The sequence below is a fragment of the Typopeltis vanoorti genome, chromosome 23 (genome assembly GCF_054136105.1).
Source record: "Typopeltis vanoorti isolate ZY-2024b chromosome 23, IOZ_Tvanoo_1.0, whole genome shotgun sequence".
Classification (NCBI taxonomy): Eukaryota; Metazoa; Arthropoda; class Arachnida; order Uropygi; family Thelyphonidae; genus Typopeltis; species Typopeltis vanoorti.
This window is the reverse complement of record NC_143571.1, coordinates 52,642,448-52,668,042: the sequence shown is the minus strand read 5'-3', so window position 1 is coordinate 52,668,042 and position 25,595 is coordinate 52,642,448. Positions and strand designations below refer to the sequence as shown.

Genomic DNA, 25,595 nt, shown 5'->3' with positions numbered 1-25,595 from the left:
AGAGACAGATGGCCCAAGGCTATCACTAATTAAGCGGTACGCAGTGAAGAGAGACGGCTCAAATGTGCCGCCATCTCCTTGTCCCTAACGCTAACACAATATATTTAATGTCTGAAATAATGTGGGTTCTATGGTCTATTTTCTTGAGTTTACAGGACGAAAAACCCGAGTTTCCGGGAGGAAAAACTTGCTTGCCCATCGAAAAAAGGCTTAGAAAAATTTCCTCTAGTCGCCGACTAGACTCGAAACCAAGTCTTCCTTCGTGCGGCCAAGTGCGGTGGTATGCAAACGCCACATCCACTGAGCTACACAGGCTCCTTATTTATTTATTTATTTATTTATTTTATTATTTTTATTTATTTATTTATTTATTTTTTTGACTAGGTTTTCATAATTCGGTTTACGATTTCTCCACTATCTACAGAGTAAAACCTGACGTTTCATAAAATTTAGTGGTAGGAAAAAAACACAACCGTAAATCTTCCCCCTTCAACACACACGCCTGCATGGTTTGGTCATATTATTTTAGAGGAACAAAGAAGATGTAGAGTCAAGTAATTATGTTTGATATTCCCAATAATAGTTATTTTCTATACTGTTGAAATTATCGGTTTCTCTCTTTTTGGTAAAATACGATCATTTATTAGTCGATAGATGTCAGCACAAGGTAGTGTTACTTTCAAAGCATGTGTGAGAAGTGATTGAAGTTCGCCTGAGTGTTTTCGATTGTATTACTTGGAATCGTTATAGATTCTTGTGTTTTACTTTGGTTTTTGGTGTTAGAAGATGCTATCTATTTTTTATTTACACCATTTTCATGTGAGGATATTTTTAAAGGGTTAGTATAGGTGAATTCTGACATGTAAGTGTTTGTGGAACTGATTTATTTGGACACCTCCAAGGAGTCCAAGAATTCATCACCGAATTGCACTCTTCTTCACGTAATCAGTTATCTACTGAACTTAATCCTCAGTCTACATCCTCTATCCAACTTCGGATTCTTAAAATTATTATTAAAAAACTGCTTATATTAAATTATCATAATTAAACTGAGTGTGAATATGACATTATTTAATTCAGGGAATTGCATGAATGAACACTGTCAATTCAAATGATAATCGATCACAAGGTATGAGCTGGGTTTCCTATGACTAAACCCTTGCATGTGATATCGTGAGGGTTTAGTCCTCGGACTACAGAAGTCTGATATAATACGTAATATTAGTCACCTTTTGTTAACATTATTTAGTGCAGTGCAATTCGTTCCGCGTTTTTATTATGCTCGTATAATTTCATGTCGTTTATGTACAGTGATAAAAACTTGCATCTTATTATGGGTATATTCAGGAAAAAGGGGTGATTTGATTGAAAAACTTATTGAAGGGTTTTTACAAGATCAATACACAGGAAATTTTTCAGAACAAGTTTGGTTGTGAATAACTTTGAAACTGAGCAACAGTATAGGTAGTTAGAAAGAGTGTCAGGACTACATTTTTTACTTGTAGAGTAGTTAGTAGAGTACTGCATAAACCAAAAGCCTCAAATGTATTCATAAACATTGGAGGCTTTTGTTTTATGAAATCTTATTTATTAGCTCATAAATAACAATAATATTTCCCAGACTGACACTACCAACTTGCATATTACACACTTTAAAGGGACGTGTACTAGAGATATTATTATATACAGGGTGTCCAATAAGTCTGGAAACGCGTGGAAAACATATTGATCATATTTGAAAATGTAACTAACAATGTTTATAAATAAATTTTTTCCATGTTTCCAGACTTATTGGATACTTTGTGTTTACAACTGTTAAGACATAGAATTTATTAAAAATTCCACATGTTTCATCTGTGTTACACAGACATTGAAGAGAAAGTGAATGCAAAATGTGAATGACAAGATGTGAGTCATGGTAGCATGTGACTTTTTGTTCATGTCCTGATCAATCACAGATGAGTTAACATGAGAATATGCACCACTGAAGTTCAAAGGAACAAAATGAAATGGTTTATGTAATTCAGAATCCCGCTAACTGTGAATGAAATATGAGTTAGTAAGTGCATGTCACTTGACTCATATCTAATGATTCATGTTTTGAATAAAGTTAACTGATCTTCTTTTCTATCCCTAACCGTGATATCATTTCATAAAACAGATATATACGTTGTCAATTTCCTTTCATGTATTTTCACATCAAGAGGCCACACATATAGAAGGGTGGTTTGGTGATTATTGGAGACTTGGAGTAGCATAAGTAGCTAAATATATGGATGTCTTCAGGAAGTGTCACATTCGTTACAAAACAAAATCATGAGCATCTAAGGAGAATGCTAGGCAGAGCAGTACGTACACTTTGCCCAAGGTGCTGGTGTTTCAGGGCCCCTCCTTCATTTTTTGGGCCTTTAAATTGGCCCTAATTTTTTGGAGTCCCCAACTAGAGCCTTATACACCTGTGCATAAGTACAGCTCTGATGCTAGACTGTTGTTGTTGTTGTTGCCGTGTGGGAATGCTAGGCTCGGTCATATGGTAATTGCTGCACATGAAGGACATCGGTAGTGCTTGGTAAGCATTAAGAAAAAAAATAAATATGGCAATAGTGGAGTGTGTCCTCAGTTCAAAGAATGAATAGAACTAGCTAGAAATTAAGCAAGAAATTCTCAAGAAAAAGATCTGGAAGGAATACTATAAGTTTAAGAATGATGTCAATTATGTAAATTGAAAAGCTCAAGCCAGAAAAGTTACAAATATTGGACAGATGTCTGAATATGAAAAGAAATTGGCTCTGCATGCCAACAATAAACCAGAAAGATTCAGTCATTATGTTGCAAGTAAAATCAAAAGCAACTGTGATAGAATCACCCAACTTAATGTGGATAAGATGTAGAGATTGTTCAGCTAATGAGTTCCACCTCTTTTTAAGATTCTTCTTCTTTGGTGCATCAATCCGAAGATTGGTAATTATAGCAGCACATCACAACATTCTGTCCTGTGATCTCCTCTTTATCTCCTCATAACTCCTAGCACCAGTTAGCATCATTATGTTATTTATATATGAAATTCTTGGTCTGCCTCAAGGCTTCTTTCCTTGTACGGTCCCATCCATTATTTCTGTGATCAGTCCCCCATGCCTCAAATGGTGTCCAATTAGACCTTTTCTTCTCTTATTGATGTGTTTCATTAATGACTTCTCTTCATGAACTATATTTAGAACTTCTTCATTACTTTTCCTTTCTGTCCAACTAGTTTTGATCATTTTTCTCTAGTACCGAAGTTCAAATGCCTCCAACTTTTTGATGTCTTGTTTTGTTAGAGTCCAAGCCTCACAACTATATAATGCAATGCATATAATACATATAAAACATATATATAATCCATATGTATGTTTTCACTAGCCTTTTTTTGAGCTGGATGCTAAGTCCTTTACTGGTAAAAATGTTTCTTCTGTTGTAGAATGCTTTTTAGGCTAGGATTATTCATGCTTTAATATCTGATTGGTTTCTTCCATCTTCTGTGATAAGATTTCCATGATATTTAAAAGAGGATACCTGTTGTATTAGGTTATTATTTATTTCCATGTTTATTTTCATTGGATTTGCTTTACTTGTAATTAATAATTTTGTTTTCTTATAATTAATTTATAGGCTGTATTATGTGAAAATTTAAATTTCTTCCATCTTTGTCAGGGTGGCTTTCAGTTTGTTTTTGTTATCAGCTATAACTGCTATATCATCTGCGAACTATAGCCAGTTAATATCAATTCCATTTATCTTAATTCCTGTTTCTATTAGTTGTTTCAATTTATTTATTGCATCTTCAATGTAGAGATTAAACAGTATGGGTGAAAGAGAGCATCCCCGTTTTATACCTCTCGTATTCTTGCTATTGTGGTTTTTGTTTCATTGCTGGCTGTTTCTATTAGGGCTTCTTGATGCTTGTAAAGATTAAATATGAGCTTTATATCTCTCCAATCTACCTTTATTGTTTTTAGGAGGCGAAACATTTGGTTCCAGTCAATACTGTCAAAGGCCTTCTCCAAGTCAAGAAAGACTACCAGAGTATTTTGATTCTTCTCAAATCTTTTTCAATAACAGTTCTTAGAGTTAGGATTGCTTCTCTTGTTCCCTGCTGTTTCCTGAATCCAAACTAGTTATTGCCAACATATTCTTCAACCTTCTTTGTTAGTCTTTTTTTTGTATAATTTTGAGTAGTATTTTCGAAGCATGTGATATTAAGCTTATTGTTCGATGATTTTCACACTTGTTTGTATTATTTACTTTAGGAATGGGTATGATAGAGCATTGTGCAAAATCTTTGGGTATGATACCGTTTCATAAATATCCTTTATGATTTTGAAAAGGTATGACTTAGTTACGTTTCCTGAGTATTTTATTAATTCTGAACGGATGTTATCAATGCCTGGTGCCTTGTTGGTTGACAATTCATTCAGTGCCCATTCAAATTCATTTTTTAATATAGTTAGACCAATTTCTTCCACATCTAGTCTTGTTTCATCTTCTATAGCCTTGACGTCTAGATCTTTTCCACTGTATAGATCTAAGTACTCCTTCCATCTTTCCGAAATTTCTTCCTTTTAAGATTACCAACCTCAAATAAGTAATATGGAATTTAGTGCTATCCATCTACACCAAACGTAGATGTTGTAGGTATTGCAGTTGTTGCATAAACTAACCAATTTAGCTGTAGGATGGATGAGATTTCACCACATATACTAAGAGAATGTTTAGCAGAATTGGCTGTGACTGTGACCTGGCTGTATAACCTGAGTGTCAGCACAGGGAAGATTCCACAGTAGGGGAAAAGAATGTATAATAATCCTATCATGCAAAGTTGGTGTAAAAACTATCAATCTATCTCTGGAGTGGTAGTGAAGATTTTGTAAAAGTTGGAATGTGAGAGCTTACTTATAGAAATGAGTTGACAGTGAATTTGTACTTTGCAATAAACAGTATGGATGTACTAATGTTATGGTAAGACAAGGGAAATGGATAAATTATGATATTAGTGGACTAAGGCTTTTGACAGGATGTAGTATGGAAGGTTGTTGCATGAGATTGAGGATATGGGATTGAATTATAAACTAAAAGTATTATGTCACATCTCCAAGGACTCATCGTGAGAGGGTATTCTGCTTTACTACACACAACTCACCATCTCTGCTATTTACTTAATCTACCAACTACACACAGTGCTATCTACAGCCCTCCACAATGGTATTTCTTGTCTGTAAATTTCATATTTTCTCTTTCCTGTATGCTGGATTCAAAACCAGTTCTGGGAGAAAAAATCTTGCTACTTCTAATGAGATCTGCTAACTCACCTTCAATTGAAAAAGTTCAGGTCCTTACCAGTTGAAGGGCACAATGCACTGTTGTTCTTCTAGTTGCACTTACAATATTCAAATATGAAGACCCATGCCCAAACTAACATTCAAAAACTCTTATTGCTAGCAGTTAGTTTGTACAAAATTATTGTTGATTGATATATATCAAAAAAGTGTTGTCTGCAAGTGTGAGTATGCAAGAATGAAGGTGATCATTGCTGTATGTGTCCCAGTAATCAGTTCTTGATCCATTGTTATTTGGGAAGAAACACCTAATCAGGCTAGGGCTGTTGGAACTATGATAGAAAGATGAAGTTCATTGGTCATATAGCAAAGATTGCACATGCAACTTAGAGGGTAATATCAAGGATAAGTAAGTCATTTTGCTTCTTTATAAGACCTTGATTTGACTGCATCTGGACTGCTGTGCATATATCTGGTGTTCAGTTTTTCGAGGCAAGTCTGATACAGTGGACACAGAATGATGTAACAGAACGATCCTTGAAGGCTAATAACATATCAGGATGTCTAAACTCAACTATATGGGAAAAATAAAGATCTAGCAAATGAAACAATATAGAAAACAATAGCTTACCAATCCCAACTTATGCATGTGAAACAATAATAGAAACATCAAAAATACAACACATGAAATGAAAACATTAATTTAGTCAATAAAACAAAATTTGATAAAGTAAAATATTAAAAGATTTATGAAGAATGTTAGTTACAACCCATAAATGAATGGATGAAAGAAGAGATTGGAATGAAACAAACATATTAATAGAATGGATCCAAAAAGAATAGGTAAATTAGCAAGCGATTAGAAACTAAATATGAGAAGACAAATTGGTAGACCAAAAAAATGATGGATAGACTATCTGCACTGTGTAGATGCAACAAGAAGATTAAGGATGGATGTAGAATATGCAGACTGCAGACACCAAATAGGAGAAAGATGGGTGATATGATAAACCTACAAACTTCTGTACATGTCATACAGAAATTTTCATTTTATTGAAGGCTAGTAGAAGATGAGAGGGCATCTGTGGATGTTGATAATGAATGCAGTCAAGAAAGGGGCAAGAGCTAATTTTTCTTTTAACAGTGCATGATTGGAATGGCTTACCTTTGAGTACAAGTAGTATGAATGAATTCAAGAAAAGGTATGATTGTGTGTGTGTGGCCTCCCTTTGAGTACCTATCTTCCTGTATGTCTCTGATAATAATATCATGCTTGTTCTCCAGAACAGCATATTTATTATATTTATAATTATTTCCCATAATATGCTCTACTTTGTCATTTGCAGGTGTTCTCTGGCATGGCCATTTGGCTTATTTACAGTTGCTATGTAAAACTAGAAGTTGAATAAAATTTAGGTGGGTACCATAAATTGCTATCTTGTATTTATAACATGTTATTTTGAAATGTATTGAATCACATTCATTATTATATTTATACATAAATTAAAAATGAGATGCGACATGGTTCTTAGTAATTCTGAATATATAATCTTATTTGTTCTATAAAAATTGGGACTTCTCTATAGCACTCTAGGACTTTTTTTTAATGTTGACCCCACACACAAAAGACCACAAGACATAACAGTACAGTGTCATGTGGACAAGTGGTTAAGAACAAAAATGAAGCCTTTTGATATGTTTCTTAAAGAGTGAGAGGTTGTCCTGAGTAGGAAAAACACTTTTGTGGGAGATTGTTCTAAAGAGTAGGTGGAATGATGGAAGCTGATGAGAAGTTAATTTGTTGTGTTTGAAGCTGAACAGTGTATGGGTGTTGGTCATTGGCTGCTCTAGTTCTCCTATGGTTAGAAGAAAGTGGAGGAGTGGCAGCAGCCAGTTTAGAACAACAGAGCTCATGAAAGTACCTATACAGAAGGCACACAGCTGAAACAAGGTGATACTGATAAAGTGACTGATAGTGGTCTGTGAGGGAAGGGTTGTCTGTTAAGCAGATTGTCTTTTTATGAATATCATTAGGAATTCTTAGAGAGAGATCTTGGGTGCTCCACACTAAATGTGGGAACAGTACTCCAAAGTTAGTCTGATCTGAAACATAGTGTTAGGAATTGAGAAGAAGAGAAGTAATTTTTAGAACGGTAAAGAACACCAAGATTTTTAGAGACTAAGGAGATTATATGAGTAATATGTTTGTGCAAGGATAAACTGGATGTGACAGCCAACCCTAGTAGAAAAAGTTGATCTTGAAAGGGAACTGAAACATTATCAAAAATGAGAGGGGGTAAAGTAGGATTTTTCTTGCAGGTAATAAGGCAGGCTTGATTTTTTTTGGCATTGGATTTTACTACTTGGTCTTCTCTCCATTTCAGGATGTTGAGGAGGTCAGTATTCAAGTCATTGATTATGGAAAATCTTGAGGCATCAAACATTAGGATACTGCCGGATTTATCAGATGAGGAAGAGGAATGAAAAGTACTATCATTGGTGAAGTAGTGAATAGGATTTGAAGTCAGAGAAAGGAGGTCATTGATGTAAAGGAGGAAGAACATGAGTGAAAGCACAGAACCCTGAGGCACTCCAGCATTAATGAGAAAATCTGATGATGCCATCCACCATGACACAGTGAATGACCAGTGAGCAAGCTGGAAATTCAATCACAATGTAAGAGAGAGGCCATAAGATGTGCTGTGTTCAGGAGGCCTCTTGACCAACACGATTAAATGCCTTGAAATATCAAGAGCAATAACATGAGTTTCTTCAAATCTTTCCATAGTGTGAGTCCAAAGGTAAGTGAGATTAGCTAGGAGATTGGCTGTAGAACAAGAATGGCAGAATCCATAGTGGTAATTGCTAATTAACTGATGAATCTCCAGGTAATGTAGAAACTAGTTGTTAACTTTCTTCATTACTTTTGAAGGTACTAAGGTGAGAGCAGTGGGATGATAGTTGGATTGCTGACTTTTGTCTCCCTTTTTGGGTACAGGCTGATGTGGGCTTGCATCCATGCTATTGGATTAATGCCAGTAGAATATGAAAGTTGATGTAGACAATACAGGATAGATGTCAGTTCTGCAGCACAAGTCTTGAGCACAACTGGAAGAATACCATCTGGACTAGGATCCTATTTAGTATTAAGATTAATGAGGGTTTTTCTGATGTGCTTTTGGCCAAAGTTCAGAGGAGGCATGCAGTGGGCAGTTTATGGAAGTACAGGAGGTGATTTACTTTTCTTGTTCAGCCAGGAGTTGGAGGGAAAAAACTGACACCAAGAGGTCCATCTTTTCCTTTGGTTAGGTTGCCATAGTGCCATTGGGATGCAAGAGAGGTGGCAACATGAAAGGACAGAAGTTATGCTCCACAACCTCACAAGGGACCAGAAGATTTGACTGCTAGTTGAGCAAGAGGCAAGTTTATTGCATTTCATTCTTATGAGGTCTGTTTTGGAATCATTGATAAGTTTTTTTACACATTTCAAACTGTTGTGTAAGCTGAATGAGAAGCTGGAGTTTTAATTTAAGCCACTGAACATAAGCTGCATTTTTATCGTGGACTGCAGAGGCACATTTTTTTGAGAACTAGGATTTGGATATAGGTCGGTGGTTTGCAGTGGAGTGGGGAATGAAGGCTCTTATTACAGCGAGGATTATTTCAGATACTAGTTCAGTGCAGGTATTTGGATCATGGGAGCAAAAGCAGCATAAAAATTTTGGAAGTCATTCCAGTTTGCACAATTATAGTGCCATAAGGTACGAGGCTGAGATTAGCTAGGCAGATGAACTGTAGGGAAGGAACTTGAATAAGATTGTCATCAGAGTTGTTCCCAAGGGGAGAGTGGATATCTGTGGTATATTTGGACAGAGAGTTGGTTAAGAAAAGGTCAAGAACATTGGTAGAATGATGAGGATTGTCTGGTATTCTGATTGGTAGATTGACTGTTAGTGTTAGGTCATGACTGATGCCAAATAATTCAGCTTCCCTACCAGCTTGATCTGTGAAGGTGGAGTTGGGGAGCCATTTTGTGTTATGGACGTTAAAATCTCCAAGGAGGACAATTTCACAATTTGGGTAATTAGTTTGTAAGAAATTAATTTTTAGTAAGAGGTAGTCAAAAAGGGCAGCAGGATTGTCAGAGTTAGGAGAGATATAAAGGCAGCAAATGGTGAAAAGTAAGGAAGTTCTGAGCTAGAGAAGATCAAAAACTGAGGATTCTAAGTTGGATATTGTTGACAGGGGGATATCAGATTACCCAAAAGCACATGTTTTGCCCTTTTTTGCATATGTATTGTGTAACTGGGATAGTTGAGGTGGGCACTGGTTATAGAGGATGCCATCTGAAGTGGTGTTAGGAAAAAGAGATCAAGTTTTGATGTCTGTAAGTGACAAAAATGGGAATTCTAAGTTGGATAGCCTTTTAACAGGGGATATCAGATTTCACAAAAGCATGTTCCACCCTTTTTGCAAAATGCATTGTGTACAATGTAACTTGGATATTTGAGGTTGACTGTGGTCCTGGAGGATGCCAACTGAGGTTCTCTTAGGGAAAAGAAATCAGGTGTTGATGTCTTTAAGTGCTGATGTATGTCACTAATGTTTGTATGCTTCATGTTAGTGAAATGAATATGGAAGTGTTTCTTATTAGAAAAAGTTTTGGTGTTATTTTAGGTTGGTTGCAGCTTAATTTTATTTGTTCCAATTTTTTTTGTTATATTTTTCCTATTTAAAAAGCAATATTTTTTTACTTAATCACAGGAGGGTGCTCTGCCATACAACTGTCTGCACCAGAAAATCCACCATCAGCACACTGCATAATCACACTTGTCCATCTTTCCACTAATAGTATTGTCCATAATACATTCTGTTCTCTGATTTGCATGTATTTAGGATGAAAAATGTGAGGTTCTGGAGACCCCCCCCCACACTAACTGTATTAGATTAGCTAACTTTCATATAAAGGTTTTATTCATCAACACGAGATTTGAATGCAGGAGCAAAAACGTCAACCATCTTATTCTTCCAACTGCATTACTGAGGCACTCTTTAAATTGTTTATCTCATTATTTTGATTTTGACAAAGTTCTAAATTTGTTGAATACACTTATTTTCTTTTGTGTATCTTCCTTTTCCCTATGTTGCAGCATGTGTAGGGGTTATCTCTACTAAAAATTTTATAGAAGTGACCTAAGCAAAATTAAGCAGATGTTTGCTGATAATGGAATTCATTTATTACTCCCAGATCACAACACATTAGTTCACACATGCATGCACACATGCGCACCCACACACACAGTGAATGGAATTATTCAGAACGAAATGGGTAAAAGATCTAAAGTACTAATTTGGCACCCTCTAATTTTGTATAAAAGAAGTTATTACAGTTGTATAGAAGTTGATTTTAAGATGACTGTCTCTCCTAAATTTTTGGAACATTAATGTAGCTTGTTAAGGTTAGGAGAATGCTTCATAGACATTCTCCTAACCTTAGTCAAATATTTTTAGTCAGAAAATTGTTGACTCTAAAACCTAGTCTCTCTCTCTCTGACCTGTAGTGACTTCTAAATAGCACATTGGTTTTCTTCCATCTAATTCTGTGTAAAAGAATGTCCAAAGCATAGTCTTCTTTTGCTGATTTGCCATAATATGGTAGTGAACATATTTCTTACATTCTCCAAAGCAGTTAACAGGTTTTCCCATAGTATGCTAAGTCACAGAACACTTCATACATTCCAGAAAGTACTACAGAATAAAGTTTGTCCTTAAGATAGTGGATCACAGTTGCTAATTTGATGTGGTAAAGTTTATATTTTATTAGTATTTTGACTATCTTTTCAGTGTACCCCAGATATATGAAATAGAAATAGTGGTGCTTTGTTCTTGTTGTTTGTGGGGGAGGAAGTAGGTGGGTGATATATAGTATTTTATCTGTTGTCTGAGCTATAGCCATTGGCCAGAAAAGTTGTGGTGAAAATAGTTGAGTTCTGTGTAGAAGCCTGTATCCCTGGCTCTGAGTTAGTGTTTTGAGGATTCCATACTGTTGGGCTGGATGATGTGATTGTTTATTAGATATCTTCCAGTGTGCATTGGCTTTCTATAAAAGAAAAAATATAGTGAACCATCCAGAAGGCAAGTGACTAATGTAAAGAAAAGGCAAACAGGTATTTGGTTTTTCAGGCATTTTTCTAATATGAAATGAATTTTAGGATGTTGGCTATAAAGGCAAGTTACAAAGTAATCTAAAGTGTGGTAAGTACTTTGTACTCAAAATGCTGAGAATTTTAAGAACAAAGTACTTGCCACAGCTGTTTTCCAACTTTTAGTCTGGCTATACTATGTTGATAATGTGTTTGCCATTTGTAGAGGGATGTCCAAAGTATGGTCTGCATGTCTTGACAAATGGCAAACACAGGATTAGATAAAGAAAACCAATGTGCTATATAAAATTCATTTAAAATCATAGACTATTTTTAGAGTTAGTAATTGATATGAAATATTCTTCACGCCTTAACCATTATGGCTGAATTAGCCTGCCAAAAAATTGAAGATGGTCATCTTAAGATCAGCTGCTACACAACTGTAATAACGTCTTTTATACAACATTAGAGGATGCCAAATTAAGACTTTAAATCTTTTGCCTGTTACAATGTCACTTGTTCACTTACTCATTGTCACTTGTAAACTAGCATGTTGTTATTATGCTCTGAGGATATGAAATCCAGCAAAATATAAGCTAGTCAATAAATATTCTTTTATGAGTATTTATTTTTTGTTTTTTAATACCAATAAAAAAAATTATGATGTCCAACACCTAAGCCTGTCTACAAGATATTAATAGCAAGGATAGTAAAAGCATGTGTTATGTAGTAGTGATGTTCTTGATGTACAGGTTTACAGTATTACACTTCAAGAGCCAATGGGCAAGTCTTGAAGAGCAGTGTAAACTTCAGATATTTCTTTCCCCCTATTCTCCTGAGTATAGAATACAGAAGAAAGAAAGAATTTTATCTTAAAAGGTTACTGAAATCCTATAATTGGATAATTAAGAAATTTCTGATGTTTATGTGCTGCAAACTGCTTTCTCTCTCTCTCTCTCTCTCTCTTTTTCTGTTGCTTTTTTATTTGTTATATATTTTTCATAGCTCTATTTATGCATCTATTGATTTTTCATTTCAGAACAAGGATTGGCTTCTTTATATACCAAAGATGAAAATGAGGTTGTGGCATTGGAAATTCATGGTAATACTTCGTTTTCTTTTAACTGTTCTACCTCAGACCGGTTATGTTCATCCTGATGAATTTTTTCAGACAACTGAAATAGTTGCTGGTATGTTAGTCTGTTCTCTTTATTCAGTTTTTATTTATTTGATTTTTTATTTTGTATGCCCTATAAACACATCTTCATGAAATTTTTACCTATTCATATCTCTTGTTTTTTTTTTACTAGATTATTTAGTTTTTTCCTAGATATATAAATTATTCTCTACAATACCTTTCATAGCATGGCACTTGGCACTGATGTGGACCAGAATAATAGTGTCCAAAACCTCCTTGTTCAAATAGAGAGAGAGAGAGAATGTGCTTAAGAATGATAGCCTGAATAATGTGAAGGATGAAGAGTTGGTTGTAATAAGTGAGAGAAAGCATATGCTTATGTGGGATCCTTCACAAAGATGAAGTGCAAGCTTGAGAGAATGCAGAAATTTCTGGAGAGTGATACAAACAACTGAGAATAGAAAGAAAAAAGTATAAGAAACAAGTGCTTGACTAAGTGAGAAAGGGAGCATAAGAAGAGGATTTTATACATTGATTCCATGATAAGAAGAGACATATAATGAGAGTGTGACTAACTCATGCATCCCAGGTGCAATGATTAATGATGCTTAGTAAAGGTATTAGGATGCAGAAAGTCATACTGAGAGAGTTAATTGTTTTGGCAGGTATGAATGATTTGGAGGTAAACAACTATGGGGGGGGTAAACTGGAGGGAAGACATAAGAATTAATAAAGGTAGCAAAAGAGGAGTAAGGATAGTGAGTCTGTTTATCTGAGATACGATAATGGTGAGTTGAACAAGGGCCATGATTGCAAATGAGCCAGTGTGTGGGTTATGCAAAAGAAATAATGTGGAAGTTTGGAAAGTCTATAGAAAGTGCTGCTGAATGCAATGTGATTAGAAGTGCAAAAGCAGGGAAACTATTAAGGTGGGAAACAGGTGAGTGAGTATGTAGGTACCAGTGAGGAAGGTGAGTGAGAATGCACAAAAGATGTTAAAAGTAGTACCACAGATAAATTGGAATGGGATACTTACTAAAAAGCATAAGGTTGGGTCTATTAAGCATTAGCTGTGGTCCCTGGGAGAGAATGGGGGGAGGGATACTGCACTATGCTAATGATGCCAGAAAAATGCAGAACAATGGGAGGCTAGTTATTAATTAGCTCTCATCCGAAAGTTATTGGCATTAGTGAGATAGCTCACAGATGGGATATGATATGAGGGGTATATGATAGTTGAATTGCACTCAAAATGAGTAAGGGTCAAGCAGGAGATCAGTGCATTTGAAGCTATCTGGTGTGAGATAGAGACCAAGAGAACAGAACTGCTTTAGGCCAGGGGATGCAGAGGATGTCTTTAACTAAGAAGACCATTCTGCTGCCCATTAGTGAAAGTGGTCATGCAGCCTTGACCTTGGAGATGGATATATTTATGAAATTTTCAGTTAAGAAAGAGTATAATTTGGAATTACAGAGCAAGTAATTATGACAAACTCAGGAAACTGCTTAGAGTACTGCTATGCCATAAGAAACTGGGGTTGGATGTTGATAGAAATGGTAAAGTGGTATGCAAAAGAAGTAGCAGACTTATACACAGAGTTGAATAAATCAAGTGGGAGTTAAATGAATGAGTAGCATCATTAAGCAGAAACTGCAAAAAAAAAAAAAAAAAAAAAAAAAAAAAAAAAGTTTGTGGAGAAAATTGAAAAAGAAAGGCAATCAGCTAGCATGTGAGCAGTACAAAGCATTAGCCAGAAGGGTGACCAGTATAAGGAAGGTGAAATCAGAGTATGAGAAGAAATTAGCTATGCAAGCCAAAGGTAACTAAACAAGTATTCATATTCAGCATATGTGACAAGTAAAAGGAAAAATGATTAGGTAGAATAATTTTGACCAGTGGTGTTGTAGAGAGGTTAGTAAAAGACAAAGTAGTTGAGTTATTGAGTGATCACTTTGCAAGGTTGTACTATCTAGATGGAGCTCTTGTACTAAAGTTCACAAATGTAGGTGAACTGGAGGTGCATAGGATTAACAGCATAAATCCTTGATGTGAATACCACTTTGAGGATAGGTGATTTATCAGCTCGTGTATTAGAAGAATATGCTAAAGTAATTGGCATTGCCTTTGACCAGATTGTTAAATATACGTCAGCTCTGGAAGAATCCTAAGGAAGTAGAAAGAAGGACCTAGTTCCATTGCATAAAGGAGTCTTGGAGAGAACAAATTACCACATGATCAGCATCTCATTAGAGATGGTCAGGGTATTGAAGAAGGTGGTTAAAGGAAAAATCCAGGAATGGGTGCATAGAAATAGGGGATAGCATGGTTTGTGAAGATAGGTTATGCCTTAGTTGGGTATCTACTTGGATACTGAATGGATGAGGATGAGATGGCAATTTGGGATTCAGCCGACCAAATTGTATTCTTATTGGTTAAACCAAAATATAGAATGACGGTACAACATGGCAAAATTTCATGCCGTCTGGGGCGTCGCCCAGTTAAACAAGGCCCCCCCCGTTGTTTTCGCCAGGGAACCAGGGCGAACAGCGAAAAGTCAGCTACTGGAACAAATCTGAAAATAAACCCCAACTCAACATCACCAGAGTTAAAGATCGGTACTATCAATAAGAAGCCTGAATGGTAAAGAAATGGAGCTATCTGAGGAATTAGATAAGTACCAGATCGACATAATAGGGGTGACTGAAACAAAAAAGACCAAAACTGGTGAGATCTTTCTGAGCAATAAATACAAAATGTTATATTCAGGCAATGACAATCAAGAAAAGAAGGAGTAGCCATAGTATTCAACACAAAATACGAGGCTAATCTTCTTGAATGGCAGTCAGTCTCAAGCAGAGTAATGTGGGCAAATATGAGAATGGGGAACTGGACAATGAGACTTATTTGTGCCTATGGTCCCACAGAAGGTTCTACTAAGGTAGAAGTGGAGGAATTTTTTGAGGCTTTAGAAAAAGCAACTGACACAATGAAAAATGAAAAGTTGGTCTTTGTTGGGGATCTAAATAGCAGAGTAGGAAATGATTGTGAGACATACAAAAATATTTTGGGAAAATTTGGAGAAAAGAGCAAAGCTAATAATAATGGCAAATATCTGTTGGATTTCTGCTCAGGACATGGACTGGTTATTACTAACACCATGTTCCAACATAAAAATGTGCACAAATTCACATGGAGAGAAGAGGCTAGAAATAAGAAAAATCTCATTGACTATGTTATTGTTGATAATGATGTTTTCTCCTTGGTGCAGGACACCAGAGTGTACAGAGGATTTGAAATTGAAAGTGATCACTATTTAGTCTCGAGCAGGATAAAATTGAATTTCATATTGAAAAGAATAACATGTAAGAAAGTTTTAAAGCGAATAAAAGTTGAGCAGCTCTCAGATGTGAACTGTAGACTAAAATACACAAAAATTATTGAAGAAAAAATGAAAGAGTTTGAGAACAGGAATCAAACCTTGGAGATTCAGTGGCAAACTCTGAAGAAACTATTGATTGATTCTGCCAGAGAGGCATGTGGTGAGGTTATCTGTAAGGATAAAAAAATCAGAACTCCCTGGTGGACACAGGAAGTTAAAGAGGCAGTGAAGGAAAAGAAGAAAGCATACCAAAAGTTCCTGTCAAATAAGTCAGCTTGTGCTCTTAGAGAATATAGAGACAAATGCAAGAATGCTAACACTGTGTAAAACTAGCTAAACAAAAGTCATGGGAGGACTTTGGCAAGAATATAGAAAATAAATATCAAGAAGGTGGCAAAATATTCTGGAGGTTGTTGAAGAAGCTTAAGAATGGAGGAAAGAGTGCTGTAAAAGGAATTAGAGATGATAAAGGTGACATGAAAACGGGAGAAAAAGATATCCTTGAAGTATGGAGTAATTACTTTGAAAAACTGCTAAATGAAACAAGCTGTGATGACAGCACAGTGGTAAAAAACACTGACCAGGCATGCAGTCAGGAATACATATCCATACTAGAAGTAGAAAAAGCCATCAAAGGCTTAAAATGTGGAAAGGCAGCAGGAGTAGATGATATTCGACCAGAAATGCTGAAGTATGGTGGTATAAGAGTCTTACAGTGGCTGCACTGCATAGTTCAGAAAGCCTGGACAGAGGGACGAATTCCCGATGATTGGAGTAGAGCTCTCATAGTACCCATATATAAAAAGGGAAATAAAACTGCATGTGAGAATTACAGAGGTATTTCCCTACTGAGTGTTCCTGGCAAGATCTAGGCAAGTATACTTGAGAAATGGTTGAGAAGAATTTTGGAAGAAAAGCTTGGTGAAGAACAAGCTGGATTCAGGCCAAATAGAGGCTGTCAGGATCAGATCTTCATTTTACGACAAATAGTCGAGAAAGCATGGGAATATAACAAAGATCTGTATTTAAGTTTTGTCGATCTGGAAAAGGCATATGACAAGGTGCCAAGAGAGAAGCTATTCAATACGCTTCAGTTATATGGTGTCAATGGGGCATTATATCAAGCAATACTTAGTCTTTATTTGAGTTGTAAGTCAGCAGTTAGAATTGAAGGAAGTACAGGAAGATGGTTTAATATTAAATCTGGTGTGAGACAAGGATGTACATTATCCCCTCTGTTATTCATTATCTATATGGATCACATTATGAAGGAAAGTGATATTAAACATGATATCAAAATTGGAGATGTTAATGTCAGCTCTTTGCTTTATGCGGATGATGTTATACTTCTAAATAAATCTGCTACAAGTCTGCAAGATTCTCTGACTAAATTGAATTGCTGTTGTAATAGATATAGTATGAAGGTTAGCAATGAAAATAGGCAGAATCATTGAAAATGTCAACTGTGTTGTGAATGGAGAACCTGTGGAACAAGTAAAACATTTCAGCTATTTAGGCACGATTTTTACTGAACATGGTAAATTAAATATAGAAATAGACAACAGAATCAGCAAAGCTGGTATGATGGAAAGTCAATTGAATAAATTCATATGGAATAAGAGAGAAATCAGTCGGAACACTAAATTAGCTGTGTACAAGACAGTGTTCAAACCAGTTTTAACTTATGGATCTGAGAGCTAGGTCAGAAGTAAAACACTTGACCAAAGACTAGAGACCACAGATATGAGAGTCCTGAGAAGGATTATAGGCATGAACAGATGGCATCAATGGCAATATCATATTAAAAACGAGGATATTAGGAAAGAACTTGACATTGTCAGCATCCAAGAATGCATTAGCAGAGCTAATCTTAGGTGGTATGGTCACTTAAACAGAATGGGCGAGGAAAGATTAGCAAAACAAGTGTTCTCTGCCAGGTTGGCAGCAAAACGACCCAGAGGAAGACCAAGATATAGGTGGATTGATACGGTACAAAATGCTTTAGACGATAGAAATATAAGATCTGATAATGTTGGAGTCTTGACAAGTCAAGACTGATTTGGAGGAAAATTGTAGATAGGAAATTAATAATGATGTAATTTTTTTCATGTAGTACTATTATATCCTGTACACTCCTTGAGGGTACATGGCAGGAATTTGATGATGATGATGGTTATGCCTTAGTAATTTATTTTTTATAATAAAATAACAGCTGGCATATGATGGTACAGCATGATGAGATGTCATGTTAGCTAGGGCATCCCCTAATCAAACAAGGCCCCTGTTGTTTTCATCAGGGAACCAGTGCAAACAGTGAATAGTCAGCTACTGGAACAAGTTCCAACTCAATATTTAGAAGAATAAGCTTAAAAATCAGAACTGAAGTTATGAACCTCAGTATAAGGTATTAATGAAAAAGAAATCAAACTTGCAGAAGAATTGGAAAAGTACCACATGGACATATTAGCATTACTGAGACAAAGAAGGACCAAAAACAAGGTGAGATCTAACTAAATAATAAATATAGGATGTTATGTTCGGGAATAATAATCAAGGAAAGGAAGGAGTCGTGATAACATTCAACAAAAAACATGAAGCTAAACTTCTTCCTGGGAAGGTAGTTTCAAGTAGGATGATGTGGACACTCTTCAAAATGGACAATCAAACTTCTTTGTGGTCCTGCAGAAGGTTCTTTTCAGGAAGAAGGAAGAATTTTGCCATTAGACCAGCAGACATAAACAAAATAAAAAAGTGATCTTTGTTGAAGATCTAAACAGCAGAGTAGGAATTGAATCCCATAGGCATAGAGGAACATATGGGGAAAATTTGGAGAAAAGGGCAGAACTAATAATAATGGTAAGTATTTGCTGGATTTCTGCTCAGGACACAGACTAGTGATTACTAACACACTACATTCCAACATAAAGGTGTACACAAGTTCATATGGAGAGAAGACACAAGAAATAAGAAAAGCCTCATTGATTATGTCATTGTTGATACTGATATCTTGTTCAAGAAACAAAAGTGGACAGAGGATTTGAAATAGATAGTAACCATTACTTAGTACTAAGCATGATAAAAATTGGATATCACATTGAACAGAACAGGATGTAAAAAAAAGTGTTAAAAAGAATTAAATTTGAGCAGCTTTTACAGTTAAACTATAGACTCGATTACACAAACATTATTCAAGAAAATTTGAAGCAGTTTGAAAACAAGAATCAAACCTTGGAGTATCAGTGGCAAACTGAAGAAGACATTGATTGATTGATTTAGCTATGGAGGTATGTGGTGAAGTTGTCCATAAGGATAGAAAAATAAGAACCCCATGGTGGACACAAGAAGTTAAAGAAGCAGTTCTACGGAAAAGAAGAAAGCATACCAAATGTTCTTAGCAAGTAAGTCAGCAGATTCCCCAAAAGAATACACAGAAAAATGTAAAGAGAGCTAAGCTATATGTCTTATATATTTTTATAATTCTGGTAATTTTATTGTCTAATTATTTTATTTAATTATTGTCTAATTAAACGAATACACAGAAAAATGTAAAGAGAGCCAAGCTATATTTTTTATATATTTTTATATTTCTAGTCATTTTATTGTCTAATTATTTTTTATTAATTGCAGGACAGAAGTTATAAGAAATGTTATACTGCAATACATGACATATTTTTATCTCTTAAAAGTATCGTGCTTATGATTGAATGGGATGTGGGGGTGGTCAGAATCATTTACAGCACATAAATATTGTCAGCTTAGAATAGAAATATCATATTCAGTTGGATATTAATTTTTGCCTAATTATACTTACTGGAAGCTTTTTTAATTGACCCCACATGATTTAATGCAATAATGCCATTTATGTTTCTTGAAAATCTGGAGGTTGTATTTCATTATGCAAAAAAATGATATGAGGGAATGCTGTTTCAAAGAACAATAAGGAAGATGAAAAGTTGGCTCAATAAGTTGAGAGTTTAACCATATGTAACTGTTGAACAGTAGCTGCTCATGTTCTTATATAGAATTAAAGAAAAGTGGAGGATGGTAGTTTGGCCAGTTTGATGTAGCAATGCTCATAAAAATCTCCATTAAAAAAAAGACCATGCAGAAACAAAACATAACACAGAACCTAGAGAGAGAGAGAGAGAGTGTAGGTATTATCTGGTAAGTGGAGATAAAACATTAAGGAGTTTTCTTATGTATTATTAAAAACTTCCTAAGAATGCACAAACAGCAATATTCTTTGGTTGGGGAAATTGGGGTATTCAATGAAAGATTGCTAGGTTTCTTGGAGGATGTGGAAGCTGTGGATGCGATGTGCATTTTGTGCTAGGAAAAGCTACAAAGCTAATCCAGCAAGAAAACTTATCATGACTGGAGATTGAAATATTGATGAAGGGAAAGTGAAGTAATATCTTTCTTCTGAGAAATAAGACAGAATTTTGCTTTGGTAGCATTGAAATTCTGCTGAAGAATAGTGAGGAAGATCTTTGAATCATTCAAGTGATGCAAAGTTTGTCAAACAAAGAGAAGAATAGCATTAAAAATATGATTAAGATAGAATGTTCATGAGAAAAGGTCAGTCTATAAGAGGAAGAGCATGGGAAAAGTACAGAGCCCTAGGTACCTCAGCATTCATAGAGAAAGCTGATGAGAGCAAACCATCTGTCATGGCACACTGTTGAATATCCAGAGATGAAACTACAACCTAGTCAAAGGACAATCTTTACCAAGCTAACGTCTTATGTTCTGGCCTCTACCCTTTGTCTTGGCCTCTATGCCAGACCTAATCACATCCCTTGGAATGTCAAGAGCAACTGCATGAGTTTCTCCATGCTCATGCAGTTGCTGAAATGTTAACTAGGTGATCTAATGTGGAATAAGTTTTATCTGCTGTGGAAAGAAACTGTTTAAGAAGATATTTTCATGAAACAGTTACATTACTCACTAATCTTTTGTCTTTAGTCTTCAAGAGTTTCTCTCTCCTAAATTAAAATTGGTTTGTTGTTTATTCATAATTCAGCAGCCACAAAGAAAGAAAATGTTGTGAAGTGTATATAAGAAGAAAGGTGATCACTAAACTTATGAGTACATGGCCTCTCACTGTCAAGTCAACCTTGCCTTCTTGTGGTGTGGCCTGTTTCCACAATAGGGACTCGAGCAAACCCACTAGGCATTCCCTCTGCAGAAGGGGATCTTCCTATTTGAAGGAAACGCTAACTAGGTGGTAGATGAGCATCATCTGGTGAGACACCACCTTGTTTATTGGAGGCCTAAAGTGGTAAATGCCATGTTTGGCTACCAGAGCAGGGGATCCAGTTTGCACCCACTCTCACACACATGCACATACTTTTCTCAAAAAAAAAAATTTTTTTTAAATTAGTTTACTTTGGGTAGCTTGTAACAAGAACTTCAGCTTTATGCTCAGCCAATGCTGAAGCATGCAATAAATGCAAAACCATCAGTAAATCCTAATCTGGCTTCAGAAAGGCCATTGCAGGAAAGAAACTTGCCTCGTGTCCAATTGGAAGCTGTGCCTTCCATTTGGACACTTCTAATCCAATGCAAAGATCATCACATGCAACTGCTGCTCACCTGTATTGGATCCCTCTCATCCAGATGGCACTATTATTACTGCACCGATAAAACTGACCTGGAATCACTCTTTTCTTCAAATTTTGTATAGATGAACAAGGCAAATAACCTTTTATCACACCAGTAACTCAGCACCATTATTTCCTATGGCTTTTCAGAAAAAAAAAAAAAAAACATCAGAAGAATGCTAAACATCTTGGATACTAAAAGTTCTGCTGATCCCAGTGGCATCTCTCTGATAATATTCAGACTTTGTACTCCCAAGCTAATGCCTGTCCTTTGTAGTCTCTATAATACTCTATACTCTTCATCAGTTTCCTGATATGTACCTGCAAGGTGCATTCAGGTAAAAAAAAAAAAAACGTACAGTACGTGGAAGAAGAGGGGGAGGGGGACATGAGGATAACCACATCTTCAGTACCACCAGAATGTAGTCTTGCCATTTTCTTGCAAAAGAGATTTTAGTTCACCTTTCCCTTACCTTTAGTAATAAAGAAATCACCAAACAGTATTAGATCTCTTTCCTTGATGGACATTCACTTTCTGCTTCTCCTGACATAAACATATCACATCAGTAGCTTCCTCTGCTGCTAAAAACAACTAGGCATTCTTTTCCACACAAGATACTATTCTCCCCCCCCCCCCCCCCCAGGTACCATCTCTATAACATATCCCAAGTCTGCTCATCCTTACTTAGAATACTGTTTGCATGTGTTTTGGATAGTGCACTTAATCCCCTCCCCACAAAAATAAATAAATTCTTGATGTTGTCTAGAAGAGATCAATTAGATGTGATCCCTCCCTCACAGCCTCTAAGCTGAAGTGAGTATGTTACTTCACCCTAGAATTCAGTATCCTGAAATATGCCCATGTCACTGATTACTTTCAGTCAATTCATTCATCTATATGTATTTTGGAACTGTATTTAGCAAGAAAATGAAATTTGCAAATATTGCGATAATACGACCTCTTCAGTATAAAACTTTTCTTTGCTCCTCATGCTGTAACAGGCAAAGTAGGTGTAGATGGTCAGCAGACTAAAAATATAAAAATCAAACCCTATGCTGGCTATGAAATTTTTTTTTTCATCGCAGAATAGATAGAAAACCATACAGATTTTAGCTCTCTTTTTTCTTAACTTCATGACAAAAATTATTGTTGACATTATGAATGGCTTTATGTAAATAACTATATCAATTTTTTTATCTGTATGAAAACTTTTATTTGAAGATTTGTAGTTTGCTAAAAAAAATTTTTTTTTTAATGCAGGTGATGTTTTTGGTCTTGAAGTATACCGTCCATGGGAATTTAACATTAGTATGCCTTTAAGGAGTATAACATATCCATATGTTATAGCAGGTATTCCTTATCTGTTAATGAAGACTGCAAGTGAAACCAATATGTTTCCATCAAAGTTATATCCATATTTCCTTTGTGTGTTACCAAGAATTCTAATGACTTTTCTGTCTCTTATTCATGATTGCTGTTTATATAAACTCTGCATATTTTTTAAGAAAAATCACGTGCATTGCGTACTGTTGTTTGCAACGTCCTATGTAACACTAGTGTTTTATACACGAACATTATCTAATACAATAGAGTCTGTATTATTCTCTTTATTGTTATATATTGTAGCTAAAGCTATGTATAGGAATACAGATGTTGGTGATATCAATGATAAAGCATTTAAAGATGACACAACAATATTACCAGGTGAAACAGCTATTGGAATTCTTTTAGCAGCTGGATTTTTTAATAGGCCAACCTTTGTATTCTTTGCTGCTACACCTATTTTATTCTGGCTGCAATGTGGTGTGGGCTATTCATTTAGATCATGCATTACAGTTTTTCGTAGATTAATGACTTTGCTACCTTCTTGTATAATAATGTCTTTTTTACTGGTAATGGTGGACACTATGTACTATAAACACCTGTCATTACATCAACTTATATTTGATAACTCTGTTCAAGAAATATTATCAAATATAGTATACACACCATTGAATTTTATTCAGTATAATTTGAATACAACTAATTTGAGGTTACATGGATTACATCCACCTGTTTTGCATTTTATGGTCAATATTCCCTTGCTCTTTGGCGTACTGGGGATTAGTGGCCTTATATATTACTTTGAGGTAATGATTTGTCTTGTGAAAGGAAGACCAGGAGAGAAGTTGTCACACATCAATGCCTTAATGGTAGTTAGTTTTATTTTTCCAGTTCTTTGTCTGTCTGCTTTCCAACATCAAGAACCACGGTTTCTTATTCCAGTACTTTTTCCACTGGTGTTTTTATGTAATCAAACAATCTTTGGGTATTCATTTCAAAAGAAATGTGCATTCTCGCTATGGTTAATAGGTAATTTTGTTGGTTTGCTGTTTTATGGATTCTTTCATCAAGGAGGATTGTTGCCATGTCTTTTCTCCTTACATGAGAGAGTTTCAAATTTAACAGTGCCCCTAAAGACTGACATTATATTTTACCACACATATATGCCACCAAGACATTTACTAGCTTATCGTATGAACGAAATGGTACACATACATGACTTGGCAGGACAGAATGAAGTAAAACTTAAAGAAACTTTGCAGTTTGTTAAAGATAGACATCAACATGATTTAGAAGGCATTTACATTGTTGCTCCAAATAGTCTTAATTCTTTGTTTAATAGACTAAATGATTCCTTAAAACCAGATCATGCAATAGTCAGTTATGACAAATTTTTTCCCCATTTTAGTTCAGAAGATCCTCCTCTATTGTCTAAACATTTTGAAAATCTTAAACTTCTGGAGAGCCAAAACTGGCTACAAGTTATAGATAATTTTAGTTTATGTTTATATCAAGTTGTTAACATGGCTCGCACTGTTTACTGAAGTAGCATGTCTGTTTCACTTATATGTGTATATATATATATATCATTGAAATGAATTGAATGCCCATAAGATCCCCTCGTGATATGACATTTTCTACCAGATGTAAATACTGTGATTGTATACATTTTCTTTGATAATCATACAAAGAGAAAACCAAGTAAGAAAAATGATGAATTAAATGTCTTTTCATTTATTTTTACACAGTGAAAAGAAAAATTATATGCTTTTACTACATAAATATACCAAGTATAAAACACAGAAGGTGAGAGTCAACTGTTTATATCTCTATGAGATAAAGGATAACATGAAATCAGTGCATATGTTTAATAAAGTTTTTAATTTTCAAGTAACAAAAAAGGATGTAATTTAATTTTAAAGAAAGACAACCATATTTATATAATTACCGTTTTCTAAAAAAATATTTACATGATTAAGTATCAGTATCTATTTCCTGTACCCTCAAGAGGTGTTCAGGACAGTGTACTATGACAGTGCTACATGATTAAGTTTCCATTATTATTATTAATCTCCAATATTTACTCTTAATATGGAGTAAAATCCACAATTTTACTCCGTATTAGCATATTACTTGCAAGCACTTCAATATCATTATATCTGACATCTTATGCATCTAAAGTACTTTTGACCGAATCAGTCTATCTAGACTTTGGTCTTTCTCTGGGTCTCTTTCCTGCAAATCTTGGCATCAAACACTTCTTTTTTTTTTCTTAACCTTTTCTCACCCATTCTATTGAAGCAGCCATACCACCTCAGATTAGCTCTGCTTGCACATTCTTGAATGCTAATAATGTCAGGCTCCTTTCTAATATTTTCATTTTTAATATAATTTTGCCATTGATGTCATTTGTTCGCATTCCCCCCCCCCCATTTTTCTCAGAACTGTCATATCTGTGTTATCTAGTCTTTGATGAAGTGCTTTATTTCTAATCCAGCATAAATTTATTCAGTTGGCTACCCATCATATCAGCTTTGTTTATTCTTGTCTATTTCCAGATTTAACTTTCCATTTTCACTAAAAACTGCCCAAATAGCTGAAATATTTTACTTGTTTTTATAGGCTCTCTTTCCATTGAGAATACAGCTGAAGTTTTCCTATGTTCCTGCCTATTTTCATAGTTTTGGTCTTTTTA

At 35.3% G+C, this 25,595-nt stretch overlaps 1 protein-coding gene across 1 annotated transcript; it reads left to right on the top strand.

Moving 5' to 3' along the window:
• The first annotated feature begins 788 nt into the window (after window positions 1-788).
• PIG-Z (phosphatidylinositol glycan anchor biosynthesis class Z) lies at window positions 789-24,444 on the top strand. Its single transcript, XM_090412538.1, has 4 exons — window positions 789-838; window positions 6,659-6,728; window positions 12,495-12,645; window positions 22,838-24,444. Exons 3-4 carry the CDS (start codon window positions 12,525-12,527, stop codon window positions 24,442-24,444), a joined length of 1,728 nt encoding a protein of 575 aa, XP_090268664.1. The 5' UTR covers window positions 789-838; window positions 6,659-6,728; window positions 12,495-12,524.
• Window positions 24,445-25,595: the final 1,151 nt, after the last annotated feature.

Excerpts from the sequence above, each read along its gene's own strand:
- PIG-Z (XM_090412538.1), top strand. The coding sequence starts at position 12,525 with ATGAAAATGAGGTTGTGGCATTGGAAATTCATGGTAATACTTCGTTTT. Across the intron at positions 12,646-22,837 it reads GACAACTGAAATAGTTGCTG|GTGATGTTTTTGGTCTTGAA; the intron begins GTATGTTAGTCT and ends TTTTTAATGCAG.